A 25,074-nucleotide genomic window follows, 5' to 3' on the forward strand; every position below is an offset into this window, starting at 1 on the left:
TCAAGACGGATTATCTTGGACGCTACTTTAATATAAAAATATTTCTACGTTACAGATCATCGCAGTGTTATCTACAGCTCCGCTGTTGCGCATCGGCCGGTAAGTTATTTTTTTTTATTTTAATGTCGAGGCAATGGATTTGAAATATTATATTACAAACGAAATGTATGTGCGATATATATAAGATATTATAAAAATTGCGAACAGTTCTTCTAACAATCGTTAGACTTTGTGTCCAAATTTTTATTTAACATGTTAATTATAATGGTAAAATGTTTTGTATTACTTAATTTTATGAAATATCTGAATATATTATTTATTCCTTCAGTTGTTACAGAAAAAATTAAAACAAATATTTTACAAATGAACTGATATGTTGTATTCTATTGCCTTGACATTATTGCTATCGGATATGACTTGTTGAAAAACACCGATCGGCTGACTATCTATAAGTTTCTACTACTGACGTACACTGTCAGTTGTGAGTCACGACTAAGTTATTCGCGTGCATTCATCGTTTCTGTAGTATGTGTAGGTGAAATAATACAATACTATACACAGGCAAGGACAGTACTCTCTTTCATTAATCTTGCAAATGAATTCAGTCTTTAGTCTTTGCTAAGAGAACCGTTCTACAATTTGCGTTAATAACTATTGACTAACCTAACATTATTGTACATAAGAGATCCTGCTATTTATATTCGTTTCACGTCACTTAGTTTTATATCATCATTCATAGTTAATATATTCCTAATTGCATATTCATTAAGTACAAAAATACAAGAAAAACGCGAAGGATTGGTAAATTAAAAATATGATTGGCGATAACCAATAATTGCAAAGAAGGAATATGAATAGTTATCTCGAAAACGATGTAAGTGCATTTCCTTTTTACTCAGTCTTGCTAAAATTGATCCATATTATAGAGCTATATATCTGTCGTTCGATTTATATTGAGATTTCTTAACATCGAGTTCGCGTCAATGGTAAAACGAAAGGAAATAAAATTCTCCGAAGGTAACAATAGGAAATTGGTATATATTCACAATCGCAATCATATCTCAAAGTTTATACATTAATATAATATTAAAAGATGCCCTTAACGTATAAACCTCGCATCACCATTTGTCTGTACAGCAGACACATATCCATACGGAGTGAATATTTGGTAAGGTAATAATGCGAAACTGGATTATAACTTAGCGCGAATGTAATCCACGATTCGATTCCAGGCTATACTGGCAAAGCCAGTGGTGATTACGGCTCTCTAAAATTCACTTCTAACGTTCTCTCAAACAAGCTCTCCTCGGCACTTCGTTATCGCGAATCATGCAAATTTCTACGTGCCACGAGTGAACTCGATCTATGAGTGAATACATAAGTTTTCTCTTACTGGACAGTTGTTAAAAAAAATGTATAATTGTCATTATCTTACTTAATATTTGGTCACATGTTATCTCGATATACTATCCTCATTGTCAGTAACAAAAGTATTATGTAGGGTGTCTTCCTTACTTTGAAATCATATATTTTCGAACATCTTACAAGTAAAGAGAAATTGGCATAGGAAAGCAAAATATCTTGTATCAATTCTATTTCTTTTTTTTTCCTTTCGTGTGATTAAAAAAGAAACTTATGTATGAACATATTTATGTATTAACATATTTACTTCCATATATAATGCTTTAGATAGTGAGGTAAAGTCGTTATAATTTAGTGTTAGATTAAAATCTGAAGACGGACGTTTGTCTAGTCACCTGCAGCATCATTCATTGTTATAGCGACATTCAGTCCATACGTTCTCACCACTGTTGGATCAGTGATGCCGTTCACCACAAAGTGGGGTTACACCGCGCGATCAAGTCTGACTGGCGCAACACTAGCTGCAGTCACTACTGACATGACTGGCATTGCCCGTTTGTAATTGTCGTGTACATGGATATGCAATTAACTACAAATTGCGATATTCGCAGCATCTACGATTTAGCTTTAGCCTTTTGAGTGCTGAGCGTTTGAGGCTTACTTGTGCGCTAAACGTAATTTTCGTGCCATGGTTCTTTGCTTAATTATATAGTAATTATTAGCGTTATTGTTTACAAATGACACATACAACATGTATGTTCATGAACTGATTCGCATCAGTGACTTCGAGGTTATATTCTCACGCATCGCGAATGAAGAAACGTGTACGCATGATCGAGATCGTGCTAATAAAATGATTGAAGATGCTCACGTTAAAGCATGCAGGGCGCACATACTTTCCGTAGAACGTAACAGTAAGGTTTCGACCAATCGTGTTGTTGTTCGATTCTTCTATGGTTACAGACGGCCGAATCGAGCAACGCGATTGTTCGAAACTTTACTGTTACGTTCTACGGAAAGTGTGTGCTTAAAGCGCATTAGACGCGATTAGAGTTAACACACACATCTAGATTTGCCGGATTAATTAACCATCTCGCGCGTAATTTCGCGCTCGCAGCCCACTTACACGCACGTCTCTCAGGATTCCGCGGGAGAGGCCGGGACGGCGGCCTGACCGAGAGTTGCGGGTCCCGAAGGCAAGCAGGAACCATACGGCAGCTCTCCGCTGCCGTGTACCAAGGATATTGGGCGATACGTCATACGTTGCATAACTACGCGAACCCAAACGAGCTATTGTTCCTCAACGACGAAGTACTCTCTCGGTCTGCGCCCTAGCCACCCACGCCATGTATCTCGCGACGTGACATGCCGGTAATTTTGGAAATTTCGACGCGTTGGATTAATTGCACTGTGTGTCACATGCTCACAGTTTATAGATATAATTTTATGTGGAATTATTATAGCTTTTTTTCGTATAACATAGAAAGAGAATCTGTGCATAATTTCTTTCTATTTACATTCGTTATTACGCGAAATTTATACAGTCAAGACAAAATTAAATAACACTCCGATTCGTTGACGAAAATGATAAAATATAAATATAAATGTAACTTTGCGAAAGATAGTTTTAGAATTATAAAGACCAATTATTTCTTATTTAAAATTATTTGAAACCTGATTGAAGCATTGAAATATTTTTATTATTTAATTAAAACTTTTTTATTTTCATCTTACTTAGTAAACATTATCAGGTTACATTAAAGTATTAGATTTGAGTAAAGTTGAGAATTAAAGCCATTCGCTATCACACTTAAGAAGGGAAATTACGAGAAATTAGAGCGTACGTGCATAAAAGAGATTTCCGATAAAAACGATAAAAGCTCATTGAAAGAGATATATATAGCCTGCATAATTATATGACTATGTTAAAACAAACTATTGTCCTCTTGATACAGTTCGGTGTTTTTTCTTTAATATCTTATTCCATAGGTATTTGACGAGAGCATGATGATTTTGATATTTCTCCGCATGTATACATGGATATGTTTTATACATATTAAGCATCTTTCGCGTGACACGTTTAAAATACTTTCGAATATTTAATTAATTTTTAAATAATAAAATTAAACTTTAACAGTTTTAGATCTGTATGCTATGGAAAAACATTTTAATAATGAATAACAAATCTAATTTTCCTGCAAAGGTGAACTTTATTATATCAGAAAGTAATACAGCATTGGTCTTGATACTTTTCTAGTAAAATATCTTGTTAATTAAGGTTCAAGTTACATTTATTATCGAAGTGAAATTCGAATTCAATAATGTTAAAAGTGTGCAGATATTTTCTCTTATATTCGATGGGATAATCGCGAATAACCATAAATTTGTCTTCGGAAATGTCTAAATATTACGAATATTCTTCTTGCCCTTAACGAGACATCACTTTTGGACTCAATGACATTTTTCCTTGGTTTAGTGAAGTGTATTTTATACGACGTTGTAAAATTTACGAGCGCTGCGGATCAAATGTTATTAAATTTTACGGGGTTAAACCTCTCGCCACGGATTATTAAGATTCTCATCCCGATGAGCAACGAGAGAGAGGATGATGCGAGAGGAAGCGATTCTTAGATAGGAAATTGTCGGTTATTAACCTTGTGTATATATTTTCTCTTATATATATCTTCTTATAAACTGATTCCTTAAATCCTATGCTAAAGTTATCGCGCGCGCGCGTTATTACATTTATTATCTAAAAATATTTAAAAATTTACTTTTTAAAAACTTAAAAAGAATTTGACCTACATTTTATTCACATTGCTGGCTAAAAAAAATCGCGCAGTTTAATTGATCATCTTAATTTATCTAACTTTTAAATAACAAATAAATTCTATTTAATTGACGTACAACATGAAATTGGCATACAAGTAAATCCTGACCTATTTAATTGACTGCGAAACATGCAGTTGACTGAAGCTAATATATCGATTTCTGTCTTGCAGTAACTCGCAGGTATTCTGTAGCTTTTGGTTTTGTGTGTAGAAAGGTAAATTCTATATTTTTCTAAAAACAAACAGCTTCTGAATTTGAAATTGCTAAGTGATCCGAGAAGAAGAGCTTCGACAAGAACGAAAACTACATAATAATATCCACGTCCGTGACGTGCACATAAACATGCGCGAATAATTAGGTCGGGCGCGTCGACGTCATGGTGGTTGAAGGTGCGAGGTTTTGGAAGGTGGGCAAGGGATGGAACGCAGGTATACTTAATGCGCGGGTGGTTTACCATAGAGCCGTACATCATCGGTTGGGTTTATGTCCGTCTAACCGCTCCGGTCATGCTGGTTTTCCCCGATCTAGATGATCCGAGCGCCGCGAACGACCGCAGAATCGGATTCTCTCCTTCGCGGCTGATCATCACGCTGCCCTCCGTAGTTCTTTGACGTAAAAAAAAACACAATATCGGTGCTTTTCTTAAGAAACCTCCCGCCTGAAAAAGAATGACGGCGGTATAAGATACGCGTAACGGCAAAATGATGCGATGATTCCCTTAGACGTTTCGGATGTCTGACAAATATAGATCGTATTCACTTGTCCGATACTCTTAGAAAATAAAAGTTATTTTTGTGACTAACAAAAATGTGGTTGCGATAGATTATTCTTTCGGAATTGAATGATTTTAGTTTATTATTACGATTGTCGAGTAATATTATTTGTTGTAATGGTAACAAATAAAACAAGTTATTTCTACATCGTTTAATATCTCAGGGCTTATCTTTCTTTATTTTCATAAAAAAAACTAAAATTCGAAAATATAATCTTCGTACGATTGAAATAATCTCATAGGAAATCCATTCGTCTATGGACGAGCACATAATCGAGTGCGGATCACGGAATTTTTCCAGCACAATTCGTTCATCTGCAATCTTCAGCTGACGTTCTTTATCTCTCCTTTTTTCTCTCTCTCTCTTTCTCTCTCTCTTTCTCTCCTCCTCCTTCCCTCCCTCTTTTCCTCCCTCCCCCTCTCTCCCCCCCCCTCTCTCTCTCTCTCTTTCTCTCTCTTTCTTTCTTTCTTTCTTTCTCTCTCTCTTCGATGCACGGTAAATTTTTATACGTAATAACGAAAAGTGATTGGATGAATGAAACTATTGCTCAAAGGCATCCTTTGGGATTTCGTTCTCCTTACAGGAGGCGACCTCCTACACTCGACTGCATTCCATGTCCAGACAGTATTTGAATATCGGGATATTTGGACGGGATGGGAGCAGTGGGGGGAAGGGGTGGGATAAGGATGATAAGAGGATGCCGAAGATTGAATAAGAGGGACGTAAGATTGGCAAAGAAACGGAAAGATAGAGGAGATCGACAGTGGGCGTTCTTTGATCTGCTCTTCCTTCGCTATTTACCGGGAAAAGCCGAACCACTCGGAAGCGGCGAAAAACACGGAGAATTTCAACGATCTCTCTCTACGCCCACTCTCTGTTTTGGCTTATTTTCTACAAGAGCGGATGAGCTCTTCCCGATGTATCGCTAGTCGGATGGATCGTATACTCGTGTCTTTCGTAACAGGCCATTCGTTCCGAAGTACACATCGGTCCTTTGATTTCATGCACCAAGGAATGATAAGAGATTAAATTTGAAACTAGAAATTGATTTAGCTCGAAGAGAAAGAGTTAAAGAAATGTAGGATAATAACGTAATGAAATTACCAATTAAATTAATCCAATTTATAATGTATATTTTGAATCTATAAATGAGTTGAAATATTGTACGTTCTGTTCGATAATTGTCGATATTTCGGCAATATCGGCTCAATTAAGGTAGACTTTAATCTTCTTTGCGATTAATTTATCACTGCATCCATTAACGAAAATTTCCTAGTTTATGAATAATCCGTGTCTCGATGGCACCGCTATTAAATTCCTACTGATCTTTATACGAATACACTTTACCATACAAAATATCGTAAGTAATCGATGGCAAAATTTCAATCTTTCTGAAATATTGATCTAAGTATTATAAGTTAACGGGCGCAGTTGTGATGCACTCGTTGTTATGAACGCAATGCAACGAGCCGGTCCCCACTGATACGCGCGCGCGTATATACTACTGATCCTTGAATTCCTCGGACGCGCGCTTGGTCCTTTGATCTTTGTAGCGGCAAGATAGTTTCGAAAAGTTGCCAGGCAGTTGTTGGCTCGCCAGGTTCTACGAGTTTAGCGTTACGAGTGAAGTATCGGGCCGAGCGAGCGCTAATTAATTCTCGTTTAACGCTCGGTACCCGCTCCCAGTGTTCGACGCGAAATACTTGCTCACTGGCTGGCCAACAAATGTCTCGGGTATCTCTATTTATTTATCTTCAATTTATTTTCCCCCAAACTCGCGGTAAATAGCCCGATGGAAAAACCAGTGTCTTAACCGCGTAAAAATGGGGTATGTCTATCTTCTGCGAATATCGAGATTCATCAATATCTATAGCAACGAATATCTTTCATCCGCATCGTTTTACTTTCGGATCACGTATCGAAGATTCAATCGATTGCGAAGGGATATTCTTCGAAATAAAGCAAGCCGCGTTTACATAAGACACGAACATGACAACGTCAACGGAGAAGAAACGAGGTCGGAGCTCAATTCTGACTTTTTTTTCATTTGAGTGCTATCAATCGATAAAATATTATCTACGTCTAACAATGCATCTCGATACTCTGTGGACATCGCTTCATTATTTCTGCCGCGAATTTAATCCGTCATTTTCAATTTACGATAATTTGATTTGCAATGAAGTTCACATAAAGCAAATAACGGATAAAACAGTCGAGCAGTACAATCTATTCATTTTTTATTGTTTATTTTTCGTTATTCAGAACTTGCAGTCCCTCTGTTCGTTTCGTTCGATTTTCTAATTCGTCGCGTTATTCTCGTTTGTATAAATACGTCGGCGGAAAACCCGATTGCACTCAACTCGTAAAATACTAGTATTTTTCTCGATGTTTATTTTTTTCTGTCTCATCAATCGGCGTGTAAAATCTAACAAGTTTTATCTCTCCGCTTATCTCTCTTCGCGGTTCTCTTCGTTTGTCGTTGATTTTTCACGTAAATGTTCGGCAATTATTTCCCGACAATGCGTTAGAACTATTTATTTTCAATTTTTTCCAATTTTTTGCTTGCTAATTCGTATCGAATTTTAAAAGATATTACCGTTTAATTACCGGCGGAATTGCGAGAATTCTTTAGTTCGTATTTAATTGAAAATTAAAATGTTTATTAAGCTGTTGAAGATAAATAACGTACTCGATCATAAGTCCCATTTAAATCTTTATCTTTTTGTAGACATCTACAAATTTATTGAATTAATTAAATAATATGTATTTCTGTTAATTTGCTAATGATTATATACGTTTTACTAATTATAATGTGCAGCATTTTATTTTTTCTTTGCAATTTTATTGATATTCTCAATTTGTTCGTACATTAATTTTCTCTCGATCGGATAAAGTAGATAATGATACTTTGAGATACATATATATGCGATGCTGTCGAAATCTGTTGATCGTAGTCGATTTTCGAAGAACGAGATTATTATTCTCACACTAACAATAAGATCCACTTTCCTAGACAGCTATGTACATGCTTACTTAGCGATCTACACCACTATTCTTTGAAGTCGTTGCCATATCCATGTCCATATTACCTTATCATTCTATTTATCTATCCATCCACACACGCGTTCTCTCTCCGCTTAACCTCACTATTGTGCAAGGAAACGATTTCTGTTCGCGACGGGGTTAGAATGGATTCGGCGAGATTAGGCAGGTAGATACCAGCAGGATTTAGTCGGGAGAGTGCTCGCAGGCACGAGGAAGAAGAGGGAGACGGAGGAGGAGCGAAAACGTGACGCCGAGGAGAAAAGGACAGACGGAAAGAGCGGTGTCGTATGTAGTGAGCTTTTTTACGAGCAGCTCCACGAAGCGAAGTACGTTTACGAGCTTATGGCTCGACGTGCGCCGACCATCGGCGGCCGACAGCGACGAGAGCACAGGCGACAATGTTTGTAGTCCGAGCACGCGTCCTTACCTGCCAGAAGTCAATTTCCTCCTCTGAGGAAGGTCCCTTCCCCGCCGATACCCTGGGGAGGGAGCTTGTCTTCGTCCTCGTTGTCCTCTTGTCAAAGACCGTCGCTAGTTCCTTTCTTCTGTCTCTTTTGTAATGTTTCTCGATGACTTCGAAACTTTTTCTCTCGTTGAGGGTTTCCATCGTTTGTCAGTTTAATAAATTCGGTGATGTAGTTCGGTTTTAGACGAAAACTGCGGTTTTAGGTGGCTTTTTGCAACAGCAATTTGTACGGATTTCCGGACGAATACGATAAACACAGCAGAAGGGAGGGTAAAAATATAACTCGATGCACGATATATTAAGCTTTCCATTACGCTATCTATTATAAATGCGCAAAATTTTCTTTAATCTTAAAAATTGTTGCTGAATTAAACTGATAAGATATTCATATCATATTGTATAAATATTTATATAAATCATAAAAATTTATGTTTTGGACTTATGTTTAAAACAGGATATTTACAAGAAAGGGCAAAATTTTTGAAGAAGTGATTTCTTAGCGATTTGTGAAGCGATTATTTTTTTCTTGTTCTAATATAAACGCTTTGCTCTTAGACTCGAAGCTTTTTCTTCTCCATTTATCTTCTCTTGTTTCCTCTCTTAGAAGTAATGCAATTCCTTCAGTATTCTATTACTAATATTTGAAACTAGACCTTATTTCCTCGAATTTATCTCCCAATTAGAACGCTATCGCGCTCTGCGACTTTACAGTTGCTTGGACGAAAATTCCCCGTTGCCCCAGCGGGCATGAAACCGTCGTGGCTCCGCCGTCGCCGCCGTTTGATTTATCGCGAAATTTACCCCGCACTCCCACGGGAGGATACTGGCTCGGGACGACGTCGTCGGCGGATGCTCTCGCGTGGATTCCTAATAATCTAATATGCCGCGACCTGAGTGCAATTTCATGCCTCCTCGGTCACGTGTGGCGTAGCACTCCCTCTCTATCCATGTGTGATCTGAGAGTGTCGTATTCACCCTCCGCTCTTCCTCCGTCTCCTCGCATCGTCTTCCCTGTTTGCCACTGACGGACTGGTTACCTGTATGATCATAGTGACCGCTGGTGACTGGAGACCTGGAAATCCGATAACGGATTAAATTCTCCCCGCGGCGACGTAACTAACGTATCTGCTTGTATGGGAAACGCGCATTAATTGAAAATCTAATTGTAATTTGGAGGATTAATCTTTATTGGACGATAATATTATATCATATAACATCTAATTTTATTTTACATTTTATTTGATTTTGTTTCTTTAATTTTGTCGAATCTTTCATCTTGTTGTGTTTCTTTACGAATAAAATTGAAGATTAGATACGTGCGGATTGTATCAGTAATATCGTTTTTTTTTTCTATAAATAAGTAAATAATAATAACAGTAATAAACACGCTCGAAATGGAGATATCCAATTCTTGTTCCGGATCTATCAATTGGGTAAGTGAGTCAAGAATGAAGTCTATCGAGCCACATTTTCGCTCGCAATCACGCGGACTCTTTCCGGATTCGACGCGCGTCGCGAAGCATTAAACGAACATGTATAACGCGGCGGATACGAGCCTCGTACCGCTTCACTCTGATCGGCTTTTATGCGCTTTACATGCACGCCGCGATGGATATCCGCGTGCACGGCTCGCCGCGCGCGTTAGACGCCTTCCATATTCTATTCTATTCTGTCAGTACGAGATACCCAATCTGCAGCTGCACGCGAGCGTGCACGATCGACCGAGAACTCGATTCCCTTCCTCGCTTTTGATCGTTGATCGTTTACATCAATGTCGACAGGATTTTTCTCGAGAGGAACATATGCTCATCGTCAGGATTTTTGCTTATTTTGAGGACAAGCAACCAAATAGATCATTTTTTATGTTATAACAATGTTTTTTATTTGATAGTGATAGCAAGTATTTTATAAATATAGCGTTTATTTGTTGCATAGAAAAAAGTCTTATGCATATTGTTTGTAAAAAATAAAATTTAAATTGATAATTTAATATAGATTTTTTTACATGACATTACTGAGAGATTTTAATTTAATCTTCTTTTCGTTCATCGAAAAATTATATGATTTTCTGCGAGTTTTCATGACGCTCATGGATTTTTATCTCTGAGAATCTTTCTCTCGCGCTAGAGGACAGCATAGAATAAGCGGAGAATGAGGCTCGTATACGCGTCCGAAAGGATACGCTTGAACGATTTTTACAAAGGAACGAGCTTAACCGAACCCACTTGATCCAATCTTTCCGGATATCAAGTTGTTCCAAGAAATACTTCCTCGTTTTACATCGGATAATAACGTGGAATACGCGCGATATATTGCGCGATGCTATGCGCCGGGAAAAGCACGATATGCACCGAAAAGAGGAAGTCACATAGGAAATTATTTATTCGCGCTTTACTCGCATTTGTAATTTTGTTTGTATTGCTGCGCGCGTGCGATAAATAGCATTTTAATCTTGCCGCAGCAATATGCGCGACATAGCAGGTTGATATCACGCCGGGATTATTTACTCGCGCGTTTTACGCGCTCCGAGTTTATTTGTTTTCGCAACACATATAGATACTTTTATACGCAGCACGTACGATTTTAATGATCCCTTTATAACATTATCTCTAATAGAAACAAAAATATTCCAAAATCTTGTGTGAGAAAACTTATTATTTTTTACACTAGCACGAAAATTATTATTTGATGGCTTTTATTGCGATTTATTATTACGACCTTCTAAACGATCGATTTTTACAACAAAATTTAACGCAGACGTAACACACAGTTTTGCGTAATTCTGCTCTATAAATTAAAAGATGCTGATATTTCAGATACATGTTCTTTATATATGACATATAGTATCGGCAATGTGATTTTGTTATCGGAGAGGTATGCTTCCGGATTAACTAAAGCGCGCCCAAAGAAACTCGGAAAAAAATTCGGCGAGCGCACGCGAAGTTTTTAAAAGTTCGCGTCGACTCATCGCGCGCTCTCAACTTCCGGAGTTGTAATAACTTATGAAATGAACTTCTAAAGAATTCATTTGATTCGACTTCGTGACTTTGCGTGATATTACCCCCGCAGTAAGATTAAAGCGATATTGACACGACAGCAACGCAGCGAGAAGCACGCGATGTCCAGTAGTGGCGATAGATCGTCCTTTTGCCAGGCTGCGCCCCTAACTTTCGGTCGGGCTTTAAACTATTTTGACAAGAGTGACAAGACATATTCGCGGAACCCCGCACAGCCTCGTGTAATGCTTTAAATTGGTGTTTCTCAAAGTGGAGCGCGCGGATCTCGAGGGATGTTCCTTGGCTTACGCGCGAATCATCTGTGATGCGTTGCATTAACTGAAAATTTTGTATAATACAATACATGCATCATAAAAGAGAATTAATGTTAATTGTTTAATGCATTTTAACTGTAACTTTTTAAACGATTAGTAATTACAATTAGTTACAACATAATCGATATTTTCCCATAATAAAATTATCCGATAAATATATAATTTTAAAAATTGACAGCACTCGCATGCATGGCGCAAAGAAAGCGCCTGAAGTTTCGCGATCACTTAAAAGAGCAGCGGGATACATCGCTCCTTGTCCGTTTAGTAATTAGAGGCGATAGTTCGGCGAGATAGTTAAGGTCGTTACCTCTTACTTTAGCCGTTCCGATGTGGGTCAATTTCTTACTTCTCCGTCCTGGCGACTTTGCGGAGGCGCCTCACGGAAAACTCGCGAAACCAATTTGATAATATCGTTGCTCGCGCGCCGCTACGCTTCCCCCATGGTCATGGTTGCAGAAACAATAAAATTACACATATATATATATACACACACGTACACGACACACACATGCGTGCGGATGTGAGCAAGCGAGCTGCGCTCGCGAAGCTCCTGGGACAGCCTCGCCGTCGTCGTCGTAACCGTTTTCTGCCTTCCGTCTTCGAAGCTGCCAGCGGACAGAGATGCCGCGCTGACGCTGAGAAATGGGAAAAGTCACTTTTCTACGTTCCTCTAGGGCCGCTCAACCGCCACGACACGTGCGACCCGAATAGAGATATTGTTTCCGAGATAAATCTGTAATTTTTAACATATATCTATCTAGTTATAGCTATAAATAAAAAGATATGCATAGACATGTAATAACAAACGATATGTAAATAAGCGGTTAAGAATTGTAATAATATTATTGAATAAACGGAGTTATTTTATTTTTTTGTAAGAATAACATGTTCAAAAACAATTTTAGAATCGTCTGGTATTTATGTAAGCATTTTATCGAGTTGATAGACTAAAGAGATGCATTGAATTTTCTGGCAGTGTGTCCCCTCTTTCCCATCACAGAGTAAACGTATTCGAGAAACATTACATTACGAAAGTGGTATACCGGGAAAACTCTTTAAAAGAAGTGACAAATGGATGCGTTACGATCTATGAATATTCATCATGTCAGTATGCGGATAACGCGGATGGCGGAACAATGTTTCATTCTTCAAAAGTACATCGCGTCAACGATGAGATGTGGAACACTATGTTAGAGATATTTTGTTGAATTCGATTCGCGAAACTTGTGTGCCAATCAAACTGCAAATCGCTTATCTATTTTGTTCGTTGAAAGCAATCGAGTAAAATACGATTTTGTTGTGGATTGTTATGATACATATAACAATAACAGGATATAAATTTAACATCAGACGCATTTTGCGAACAATTAAGAGTTTATTGCGGATTTAAACGTATTTGATGGATATAATTTTGACCACTCTGTAATTCGCTATTTTAATAAAACCAGAAATGATTTTTGTGCGATAAATAAGAGGGAACACAAAAGGGAGGGAAAGGTTTCTCTTTTAATTCTAAAGATGCAGGTTAGGTTACGAAGCTTATGAAGCGTTTGTAGGTTTAATTTCGAGTTTGGAAAATTAAAGTACACCATGTCTCCTCTTTGCTTTATAACTCCATAATAATTTCATAATTAATTTTGTTTCTACTTGTTCTTACACAGTAATTATTGGATCGGGCGGGTAGTAGCTCGTCGAGATCTTTAGGATGCCTTAATCACATTTATTAGACCCTGAAAATTCAAGGAGCGTATAAAATTCATACTGGAACTTGGGCGGCCAACAACTCGGCGGAACTTCTTGATAAAGATAGCGCTGCTTCCTCGCTGCAATTTCCATAACTGGCAATTTTTAGCGGGCTTGAACGCGCCGACTTATTCTTAACCGTGCGCACTAATTACTCCGGATAAAATAGATGGGTCTCTTTCTTTGAGCACGAGTAAATTATTCACTTGATCGTGGATTTCCGATTGTTTCTTCGCTTTTTTTTGTCGCGATCATCCGTAATTAAAACATCAAAATCGAACACTGGCTCCATATAAACACGTAATAGGTCTTCGTTACACGCGGTCACCGGGTTTTTTCCCCCGAAATACTCGGTTCGCCTCGATACACTTCGGTGCATTCAATCAATTCGACGCAGTTCGTTTGTAATTCTGTAGGCTAACAGACGAGCCTCGATACACCCCGCTAGTGCAATTAATCAGTATCCTTGAAACGGCTTTCTCTCTCTTCCTCTCGAATGTATATTTCGGTCTTTCACTCTCTCTTCCTTTCATTCTTCTACCTCTACGCTTCTTTCTCTTTTTTTCTCTTTCAACCTACAAGCAGCAGGCGTCGAGCGTGCGCTTAACCACCTGTACTTCGAGTCGATGTTTCATACGCAGACGACCCCTTTCTCGACTCGTTTCCTTGAACCCTGGTATATCAGTCATATCGCTAATTGGAATTCGCTCGTGCGATCTACGTAATGTCTCGCGCGGCATACCAGCAATTAAATATGCGTTTAAGGCGCGAACCGTCAGCTATGCCAGGCTTTTACATTAGAAGGAAAGTTTCCGATTTTTTTTTCTCTGTCTTTTTTATGTTGACGGAAGATGCCACTCGTTGCTTATTTAATGTATATATATATATGTCTCGAAAAATTAAATTTAATTAAATATCAATAAAAGTTTTTTTCAAACATCGGAATAAAATAAATGTTTCTACAAATATGATTATAATATCTCCGCAATGTTATTTATTATCTATTACTTATTCTTTATTTAGAATGAGAAAATTTTTTCTTTTTACATCTTCTTTTGTCGTACTTTAAACTTAACTTTCAGTTTAAAAAGATTTAATTTGCGTGAAGAGTAAAAGAAGTTAGCGCAAGTTTAACGCTTTATCATCACGAATGTCGTTGTCATTGGATTTGCATGGAATTATTATAAAAGGAGATTTGTTCGAACGTATTCTTCTTAAACGCAATTATAAGCAATAAATTACATAATGGTTCGATAACATATTTCCATTAGCATAAGAGACTAATGTGTGTGCACCGAGGTATAAAGATATAACTCATTATATACATACATATGTATATATTTTTATATATTACACACACGCACACGCACATACACATTTTTCTTCACAAGAGAGGCAGGATGCGATACATATACCTCATGAATCTCATGATGCGCGTGTCACGCAGAATAGGTTTCCGCGCTGATGCTTTTTAATTGGCGCGGATGTCATTGCGATTATATGAAAATAAAATGCTCATTACAAGCACAGATTTCCATTAGTTGGAACTGTTTGCAATGAATGTTTACTAGAGCTTGAATAATATGATGATGTAAACATATGTGTCCGATGTTTTATGTATTTTATGCTTACTTTTTCACAGCGTTGATAATTTATATCCATGACATTTTACAACTGCCGTGGGATATATTAATGTTTTATCAATGTTGCAATAAAATCGATAAGTGGAAATTTGCAAAATAAAACCGATATAACAAGGCGAAGTTTTTCTTTGCTTAAATTACATTACAAATTGAAAGATAAATCTTCTTGAATAAATAACATAACTGCGGCTTGATATTGAAAAAGAATTGAATGTTACATGTTATGATTATGAAAAAATGAAAAATCTATATTGTAATGTTACATATCACTCATTGTTATAACATTAAACCTTATATGAAAATATCAGATTAAATACAAAATGTAAAAATATCCGTTAATTTTACTTTATAGACACATTCAAGCGCAGACATATATGCAATACTTTTGTATTGTTAGATAAATTGAATTATATTGTTTATGTAGCTATAATACATTGGAAATTCGTTGGAAATTTATGGCAATTTTATGCTAATAGAGACAAACTGAAACTCGTAAAGCTGTGATTTGTAGTTATATGTTTACCTTAACAAATTTAAATTTGCGTTGAATGATTTTTTATTCTAACGCGTTCTCTCGCAAAATGTCACGAACGCTCGTGCCTCGGACTAATCCGCTGATCAATCCGATCACGGTACTCCGGCCGTCACGTAAGTGCATGTGCTGTAAGTACTCAACGTGCACAAGTATTCACCATCTGCACGTGCATCTCGAAATCAACCGGGAAACGAACCTGAAACTGTGGTGGTGCGGTCGCGGCGGTGGCGCACGCGCTACCAGATAGCGGGAGACGAGGGATGGTTTATCTCCCTGGCGCCATAAACGTTGCAGATATTATGGATAGTGGACTGAGTTACGGGCCAATATTTCTTCGTAATTATTCTACGCTCCTACGTAACGGGAGAGATAGCATCGCGGAGAGGAGCCAGGTATAAGGGCGCTTACGCCGCGCCACCGCCTTCCTCCCGGATCCTCGTCGGGCCATCCTCCCTTTGCGCCACGTCCGAATTTAGATCCTGTTTTTTACTACCACCCTCGTACGTGATATCGGATTTTTTCCACGACCCGCGATCAGCGTAGTCGATTTATCGGTGTCGTTTGTATATGCTTTACCGACGGCCTCGTCTCGTGCATTGTTTTATCCGCTCCGTCGTCATCGATCGGAGAAAAAACGGAAAAAATGAGAAGCGTAAATCTGTTTTAAAGAAGTTTGTTTCGATTTTCGAATATTGTGCAACATTGACAACTTGTAATTATCACAATTACAGCAATTCGAAAATAATGTTCTGTGATATACATATATATCTATTCATTAAAATCGTGCGATCATTTTGCACAATGATTTATGCAGTTTTTTACATGTAAGACGTTCTGCGCATATATTAAATCCAAAGTGATTTGATGGCTCTATGAAAAAATATTGAGAATTGGAGCAACTATCGAAGAATAACTAACATTTGTATGCGAAGAGTCTCAACGGCACTTATCGCCATTCCTTAGAAAGATTTTTCGACGATGTTTCCGCCAAGCGTTCATTCGTAATGAAAGTCGTAAATGAGGGGAAAAGAATACTCCAGGATAATGAAGGCTATAGATAGCAAGGAGTTTGCGCGTAATTGTTCGCAAAAGTGTTTTTCTTTTCTTCGGGAATCGACCGGCGAAGGAGGTTCGCCGAAGTTAATTCCTCATTATTTCGCTACCTTTGGCGACGATTAACGAGGCGCCCCGTAGGACTAAAATTGCTACAGAAGGCCGGCGATTAGATTCAAAATACTCCCTGGAAGATCTACGTATTATTCTTCTAACGACAAGTTACGGAGTCTTGTGCGCAACAGAGTGTTTCTTCAATTTCTGCGCAATCGTCTAAATGATATCTTACCTTCAATCTCGGCTTTGGAATCATACGAATCTGACGGTCGAATTTTATCATTAAAGTTTTTTAAGGGGAAAATTACGTGATTTTTAAAAATAAAATTAAAGAAAATTATGGACACACCAACTTATAATTTATAATTAATTATATTATTTATAATTAATATTGCAATATAGTAAGCAATATATTAAATAATATTATTAAATATCCATTCTCACAGAAAATTAATCTTCAGAAGTAAATTGCAAACTACGTAAATTTTCCCTTTAACGTTTGTTTCATCTACATGACTTTTAAACACGATTACATGCTTTTTCTTCGTAATGTTTGTTTGTTTGTACGCGCAATCAAGTTTTCCGCGTTTATACTTTTCACCTGCCCGTTCTAGAAATAGCTTTGTTCAAACCTCTATCCAATTATATTCTCATTAATTAAACTCGATTACGTTATCAATTTTAGTTGATTGGCTGATTGCGAATGCCACATCTGATGACGAGTGTTTTAAAAGTCGGGAAAAATTTGTTTTTGTCTGATTATCTGAATATAGCTCGTTATTGTAACGGAGCGTTTACCACCGATTACGTGCGCATCGAACTCCGAGCTTCTCGTATCTGCAACATGAAATTGTAGCAACAATAACGCTACGAGTTAGCCGGCGTTGTTATCAATGAAAAGACGCTTTCCAAAACGACAACGTATAACTTTTGTTCGTTCCGCACTATTGTATCGGGTTATTACCAATCGATGGAACAATAGAATAATCTGAATTAATGAAAGTATTTTTGAATGTGGATAATTATTTTGTGATCGCAATTTTGAATTTATTTGCTGAACAAATTTTCTCGAGTAAATTGCCTGATTTTTAATTATAGACAATAGAGCGGCCGGATTTTTTCAGATTACTTATATTTCGTGCAGTATGGTAAAATACACGACTACTGCAATCGTTCAATTAAAAAACTTTTCAGAGGAGTAAAAATTATTTAGATAAATGCCGGCCGAGCGTTTTAGGTAAATATATAGATTACTTTGCGAGAATGATCGCGTTTACATTCAATTCATGGATTTGTTATTTTTGTTTTATTTTTTAGTGCCCAACGCACGCAAACGAAGTCGTTCCGCGAAGTTTGGCTCAAAAGATTCGATTGCATGCGGTGCGGGCTATTTTTTCCGTGTTGAGCTTTTCCAAAATGAAATACTATGGCCAAGTTTAATTGGAAATATTCGATCGCGTTTGTATTAGCACACACCGCCACGGAAATATAACATAAAATGCTATTATAAATTTTATCTTGAAAAACACATTTAACTCCTTCGGGATTTCGGCTAAACATTATCTGTTTGTTAATACGTAATTACAAGTTTATAGTACGCACGATATTCTTATACCGTATACTGCAATGAGGTAATTAATGGGAAATTACATATTACATTTGGCGGATGTTTCTCGCAGTAATGTGAATAAAATCAGCACACATTTACACACAAGTATAGCTACCATTCTCTGATACGCGTGTTATTATATTTATATTACTATAATAAATACAAAATTGATCGAAACTGTTTCAATAATTCGAATTAGAGAACGGCTGATTTATTCTACTAAAAAGATCTTGTTACATATTGAGAGAGAAACACGCATACTAGAATATGTATATTTTTATTTTTACGTTTTACAATTTATTTAATACGTGTAAATATCATTGAACGTTGTGTTCAAATTATATATATTTGTGCTTTCAGGATGGTCCGCATGATCGGCGATGAATTCCTCACGGAGGAGCGGGACCGAAAGTACTACGCCGATCACTACACATGCTGCCCACCACCTCTCTTCATCATCCTCATCACCCTCGTGGAGGTGAGTAGATCGAGTTATCCTACCTCGTAACGAGCACGCGGCATACGCCGGATAATACGCGTGCTTATCTGCATGCTTTTTGCTCTTCGATCCTCACGTTCTCGATCGTGATTATAATACAATTTTTTACGAGATTATTTATGCGCACAAATTTAAACGACGACTACTACAATTATTAATCGCTTATTAATCGCGTTTATTAATACGTGCCATTTTTTTTTACCTTTAGCCTTTCATTAGTTTTTGGATAATTTGTTGCTGCCACGTCTGTTATAGTTGCTGAGGTTTCGGATACTGAAGTTTATAATTTATAACGAGCTTAGAGATACCTACTTTCCGTTTAGCCTGCAAATTTCTGTATGTTGTACTTACGTCTGCTTTGCAGATATAGCGAGCATTTTAATTAAAAATACGTACGTGACGAGATTTATATAGCATTCACGCGAATCTTTACGTTACTTTCGCAATTTTGCGAACCTTCTTTTCTCATTTGTATATTACCTACGCTTTTAATTGCTTGGTGTGCATTAATTGCGACAATCTTCATTTCTCTAACGTTCCAGCGTAGATTCTCATTTCTTATGTACGTACATACGTTTACGATATCGTATTACATGTTCAAAGATTACAGTTTGCCCGGAGGGAGCAGTCTAATATTCTTTGTGGTCAAAGAGTTAACCGCGCCTGTAAAAGAGTCATGCACGCACGCTCGCCGTGCGCGTCGTCGTTCCCCATTATTTTCTACATTTTCGCCTAGATGAATAAGTGAAATAATCGTCTCTCGTCTGTAATGAACGCGCCAGATATTTACGCACATTACCTTTTCCCTTTGATCCCCTGACTAATATCCGTTTTGAGACCGTCTTATCTGTTTCTTGTTTTTTTTTCGTCCCCGCGCGTACTAATGATCATTCTTTCACCCTCTTTTTCTCTCTTTTTTTCCCCTTGTGACACGCGCGGCGTGAAGATCTTCGGGACAGATTTATTCTGCCGACCGACCTCGTTAGGCGGCGATTTTAATCTTCCGTAAAGTAATTCGATACTCGTAAGCCACCCTCGTTAAAAGCGCTCTCCGATACGGGCGAACATCTTGATGCGCAATAATGCTAATTAAAATTGCGACAGGTTATTATGTCATAGCTTGGGCGTCCGATGGTGTGCTGTTATAAATATTGATTTAATAGAGATACGCGGTAGCATCAAAGGACGGCCGGTACGCGCGCACACGTATATCGGGTCATTATAATAAAAGCGCACTCACGTGCGAATCTCTCCTCTAAATTATTTTTGTTAGATTCTGCAGGCCATCAGGAATATAATGAATACACATAATTACTCCACTCTCATATTATGACCTGGCGCACGGTAAAATTTTAATGAAAACTGTATTATAGAAACGTTTATATTGAGCGTTTCGGCAGCATGGGAAATGAAGCGTTTGTATTTTTAAATGAGCTCGATACGCTTCGAAACTCGTTGCGCAATTTTATTACGACGAGCTCGATAACTGTGAGCTTCGAATGTTTAGAGCGTGCACCGATTTATCACTCTTCGACATCCCCTATTCTCGATCTTTTTCTTATCAGTGCGTATGATAAAATATGCGATAATTTACGCAAATTACGAATGCAACACGACAGCTTTTTTATGACACGCAATATCACCGTTCCTCCATCCTTTTTTTTGTCTTGTCATCCGTCTTAGCGGAACGAACGGGAAGACAACGTAATTGTCTTCTATAATGAGCGACTAGTGCGGGACTTGCAAAGTCGCATGACAATGTTCCTTTGAGCATCGAGAACGTGCAACCGTGTTTAATAAATTTTTAATGATCACGGTTTGTGCATAATTTACGCGTGGACTGCAGCGCGCGACGTTGACCGCGAACGCACGGACAGCGTTCTCGAAATTCAGATCTGAAGCTCACAATACCATTATTAATATCTCGGGCCGGAATTACGCGCTCTAACTCGCGTATGTTCGTGGTCAGCAATATATTCGTCGTTATAATAATAAAATTAACTCGACCGTAACTAATGCCGAGTTGGACGAGTGAAATGCGAGAGAAAAAAATACAATAAAAAATTTTTTCGTATTGCCTTGTGTAATTTTCACAGGGCATGATTTAGAATTAAAAAAAAAAACACACAAGCTGAATCGTGTATATAATGCTGACGAATGGGTTTTATGACGACTGTCGAGCTAATTTTTTTAATTACGTTATATTATATTATATTATATTAAAAAAATACAAATTTGAAACTCTATTTATCTTTAATTAAAATAAAGAGAAATTGAATGTCTTTTGTAACTAACGAAAATGAAGAGAAGTTTATATATTTATAAATAATTTATGAAAAATATGCTAACTATAAAAGATATTTAATATTGGAAATTGCAAAATTGTAACGAACGACGAGCGCGATCAGTTACTCATGAATTAAAGCTACAGACTAATTAAGTCGGGTTTCAGCCGGCGCGCGGTCTATTTTTCTTAATCGCTCATCGTTTCTTGATACATCGATCGCGCGTGATCGGAGCGCAAGCGTATCTGGTTTGATTGCTCGGTGCGCGAATACTCGCGATCGAAGTGCGCTCGTTAATTAAATCTCCAAGTACCTCCACGGTGTAAACTGCGATCGCGGAAGTGACATGTGCGACCACCGGGATAAGATGCGCGTCCTGGGGTGTGGTATAAGTGTTCGCGACGTACGACGTGAAAGAGTAAATTGGTATCAGTAAGTCCTCTAAAAGGGTACTTAATTGCTACTGCTCAGTCGTCATATTTTATGATTTAATTTTAATTAAATCGCAAGTATCGCGCTTCTTTTTAGCTCTGTTAAAAGGTTGCGCATTCGTAATTTCATCCGGAGGCTAAAATTGGATTTTAACTCGCAGTAAGCAAAATGCAAATGAATTAAGAACAAAGAGAAAAAGAAGACTTCGCGACATTGCCAATGAGTAAATTGAGTTTGTTTAGATATGGAGATATTTATATAATTTTTAAATATGTTACCTGTTTTTAGGCGCTCTTTTTTTATTAATTTCTTTGAAGTCTCGCTTTTGCGAGCTATCCTGTCATATTGCACGAAGTCAGGGAGGAAAAATCATTCCTTTCGTTTGCTCGCAGTTCGCTATGAACTTTGTGATTCGCCAGTCAAAGCATTTTTCGTTAATTAAATTCCCAGGTATTTCGTGTCGTAAGCATTGATGCTGGTGATATACCCGGATTGCCGCGAACGAGACGCATGCTTTGTCGTTGGAAATTGCAATCAAGGAAAATTCGTAATTTTAGATAACTTAAGATAATTTATTCTCCGCAACTATATATACACGCATAAAGTAATAGTGAAGTTCAATGATGTTACGGGAATCCACGACGGTATAATAATGCTAAACATCTCGCCTTTTCAGGACGAATTAAAGACGTAATAAATATTAATTAGATCGCGACGTAATAATGAAATTCCAATTTATGACACGCGCGATTACAGGATGCGTCTATTAACTTCATTCGAAATTCCTTTATACTTATATCAGATTATTATTATTTCAACGTATAAAATTAAATAAAAAATGCAAATAACATCGAATGACTTTATCTATATGCATGGTACGCGTACATCAGCTGCGACTGTAGTTTATTTGTCAAGGAATTCTGCGCTAATTAAATCTGCAAGTATCGTAAGTGCAGCGTGGAAAGCGATCCCGGAAGCGTCGAACCACGCACTGCTACCGGATGGTTGCGCCGTATACCGGCACGCGGGATAAAGCGTCCGCCTCGCTATCTCGTCCGCCGCGATGTGTACAGGAGGGGGACGAGAAGCTGTAATTTTAAACGGCTCACGGTTAATACTCATTAGCGACTGGGTTAATACATGAATTACATGATTCACGCACACTAGAGATTGTCACATTCGGCTCGATTCTAATTATAATTTATCGCTCGTACGCGATCTTCCCACCTGACTTCCGCCTCGCGCGTACCCGTAAAAGCTCGCGTCACTCGCGATGGTGCGCACGTACCTATACGTATTGGCCAGCGACGTGAATGTGCGTGGACTTTTGAAACATAATTCGCGATTGTACGTTTTATTTTATACTATTTGATATAGCATTATTACACATTAGTACTTTACATCTTTTTCATTAGATGCTTTCTACGTTTTCTCTTTACCAGGTGAATTTGAGCGACATATTGAAGATTTGTTGTTTATGGCTCATTTGTACAGTTTCGCCTTTAGTTTATCGTGATCCGGAATCTGGTTCTATTAAAATCGAATTTGAAAAAGATCAATTTCATGATACACGCTAATTTCTATGCAATATAAAGCTTATGTTTTATTCTTTCTCTTTAAAATTGCGATAATTTTCTAATTTTCTAGCAAATACTATGAAAACTGGTCGATAGTAATGTACATATAGGTGTAACTTGTCCAAGCGGTATACGTATATGTATGCATGCGTTGGTAATACATTCCGGCTTCTTGCGTAGATTACAAGCGACGATTTAACCCTAGAATCCATGATACATTTTTTTGACCTTCTAATCCATGACTGGGGGCAATATCGACCCCACGCTTTATTTGATCGTAAAACCGGTCCTACAGAAATAAAGGGCCTTTAAACCTACATGAATTTCTTCGTTTTTTAATAACGAAGAGAATGGTATACGGTAAATTTAATTTTACTCAAGTTTAGTTAGTGAAAAATCCATTTAAAGACTGAAAAACGCAGAAAATCAGCAAAAACCTCTTTTTTTAAACAAAAATTTGTATCTTTTTTTGTAATCAACCGATTTTAAAATTTCAAACGGGGTTTTAAAGAGGACACATTAGACTATTAGAAAAAAATTGTCATCGCTATGTTCTGTTCAAAAAGTATATTTATTTGGGACTATAAAGATGAAGAAATTCGCAAAGTTGAAATACGGAAAAAGTCGATGAAAAAACCATAAAAAATTGTATTTTAAGTATTATTTCATTTTTATTTGATACAAAATAGTAAAAAATATGAAAAAAATGAAACATTATATCGCCCAGCCATTTTCTGCGAAATGTCAATCTTCTTAGGCAACGGGATTTTTACCGACTAAATTGTGTGATATTTCGTCTTAAATAATATTTATGACTATTTATGCTCAGATTACGTAATAATACATGATATATATTGATTCTAGCGAAAAAATAAAATTAGCTTACCGTGACGAAACTCAAACGGCAAGTCACGACTGGGGTCGATATCGACCCCACGCCCGCTTTACGACTGTGCTACTTCACTGCTAGCGAACAACTAACGCTGCGCCCGACATAACCCTACTTTTAGAAAGTTGAAATGAATTATGGTTCAGGTCCTGAGTCGATAATGTCACTCGCTAGCTCAGGAGCGTAGTTCAAAGTTCGCCTGGGGTCGAAATCGACCCCAGTCATGGATTCTAGGGTTAAACACGAGTTATCCCACGTTACAAACGAGCCGAACGATTATATACTTATGTGCGACGTATCATAATTTCCGTGAGTATACTATTTTTCACACTACAACATCATCGAAATAAAATCAGCTATTAATTTTCCGCTCGGTCGGTCGCCCAATGATGACTTGCGAGAGATTCCAGAGATAGTAAAAGTGGAAAGTAATATAGATAAAGAGAGAAGCGACGATATTTGTAAATCAATTAAAGAACATTTCGCAGAAAAATTTTACCTCTCTGTGGTCTACAAAGCACGTTATTGTATAGTCAAATATTAAAGCATTTTGGTACATTTGGATTTGAATAATAGAAATAATTAACAACTAGTAGATAAGAGATGTAATTTTTAATTTAATTAACATAATTTTAAAACTAATCTAATTTTGAAACTAATCCAATTTCAGTTACTAAATTTTAAAATAAATAATTACTACTGAAAACATGAAATTGAAGAATAGCAACCACAAAATAAAATTTTAATTATATTTTTTATGTAGGAACAAACTATTCTTTTTATTTTTGAAATATAGATCCGCGTTTTTACAAAATCTTGGAAATGTGCTCTTTTTCGAATAAATGCAGGAAGCAAATAACTTCACGGTTGACTCATCTACTTCGTAAAATTACTTTTCAGTGATTAATCCAGAACGTTAGATTTGCATAAGGGTTAGAATACG

The 25,074-nt window shown here is 37.2% G+C and overlaps 1 protein-coding gene across 2 annotated transcripts in view; it reads left to right on the plus strand.

The window, feature by feature from the left end:
* Positions 1 to 25,074, plus strand: part of LOC112455306 (protein rhomboid) — a 361,741-nt gene that overhangs the window by 239,951 nt on the left and 96,716 nt on the right. For both annotated transcript variants that reach the window (XM_025017130.1, XM_025017138.1), the window contains exon 6: positions 18,810 to 18,927. In XM_025017130.1, the coding sequence (XP_024872898.1) occupies positions 18,810 to 18,927 (118 nt within the window). The remainder of the gene's footprint in view (positions 1 to 18,809; positions 18,928 to 25,074) is intronic.

The sequence above is a fragment of the Temnothorax curvispinosus genome, unplaced genomic scaffold (assembly GCF_003070985.1).
Source record: "Temnothorax curvispinosus isolate PA1 unplaced genomic scaffold, ASM307098v1 QBEX01000525.1, whole genome shotgun sequence".
NCBI lineage: Eukaryota > Metazoa > Arthropoda > Insecta > Hymenoptera > Formicidae > Temnothorax > Temnothorax curvispinosus.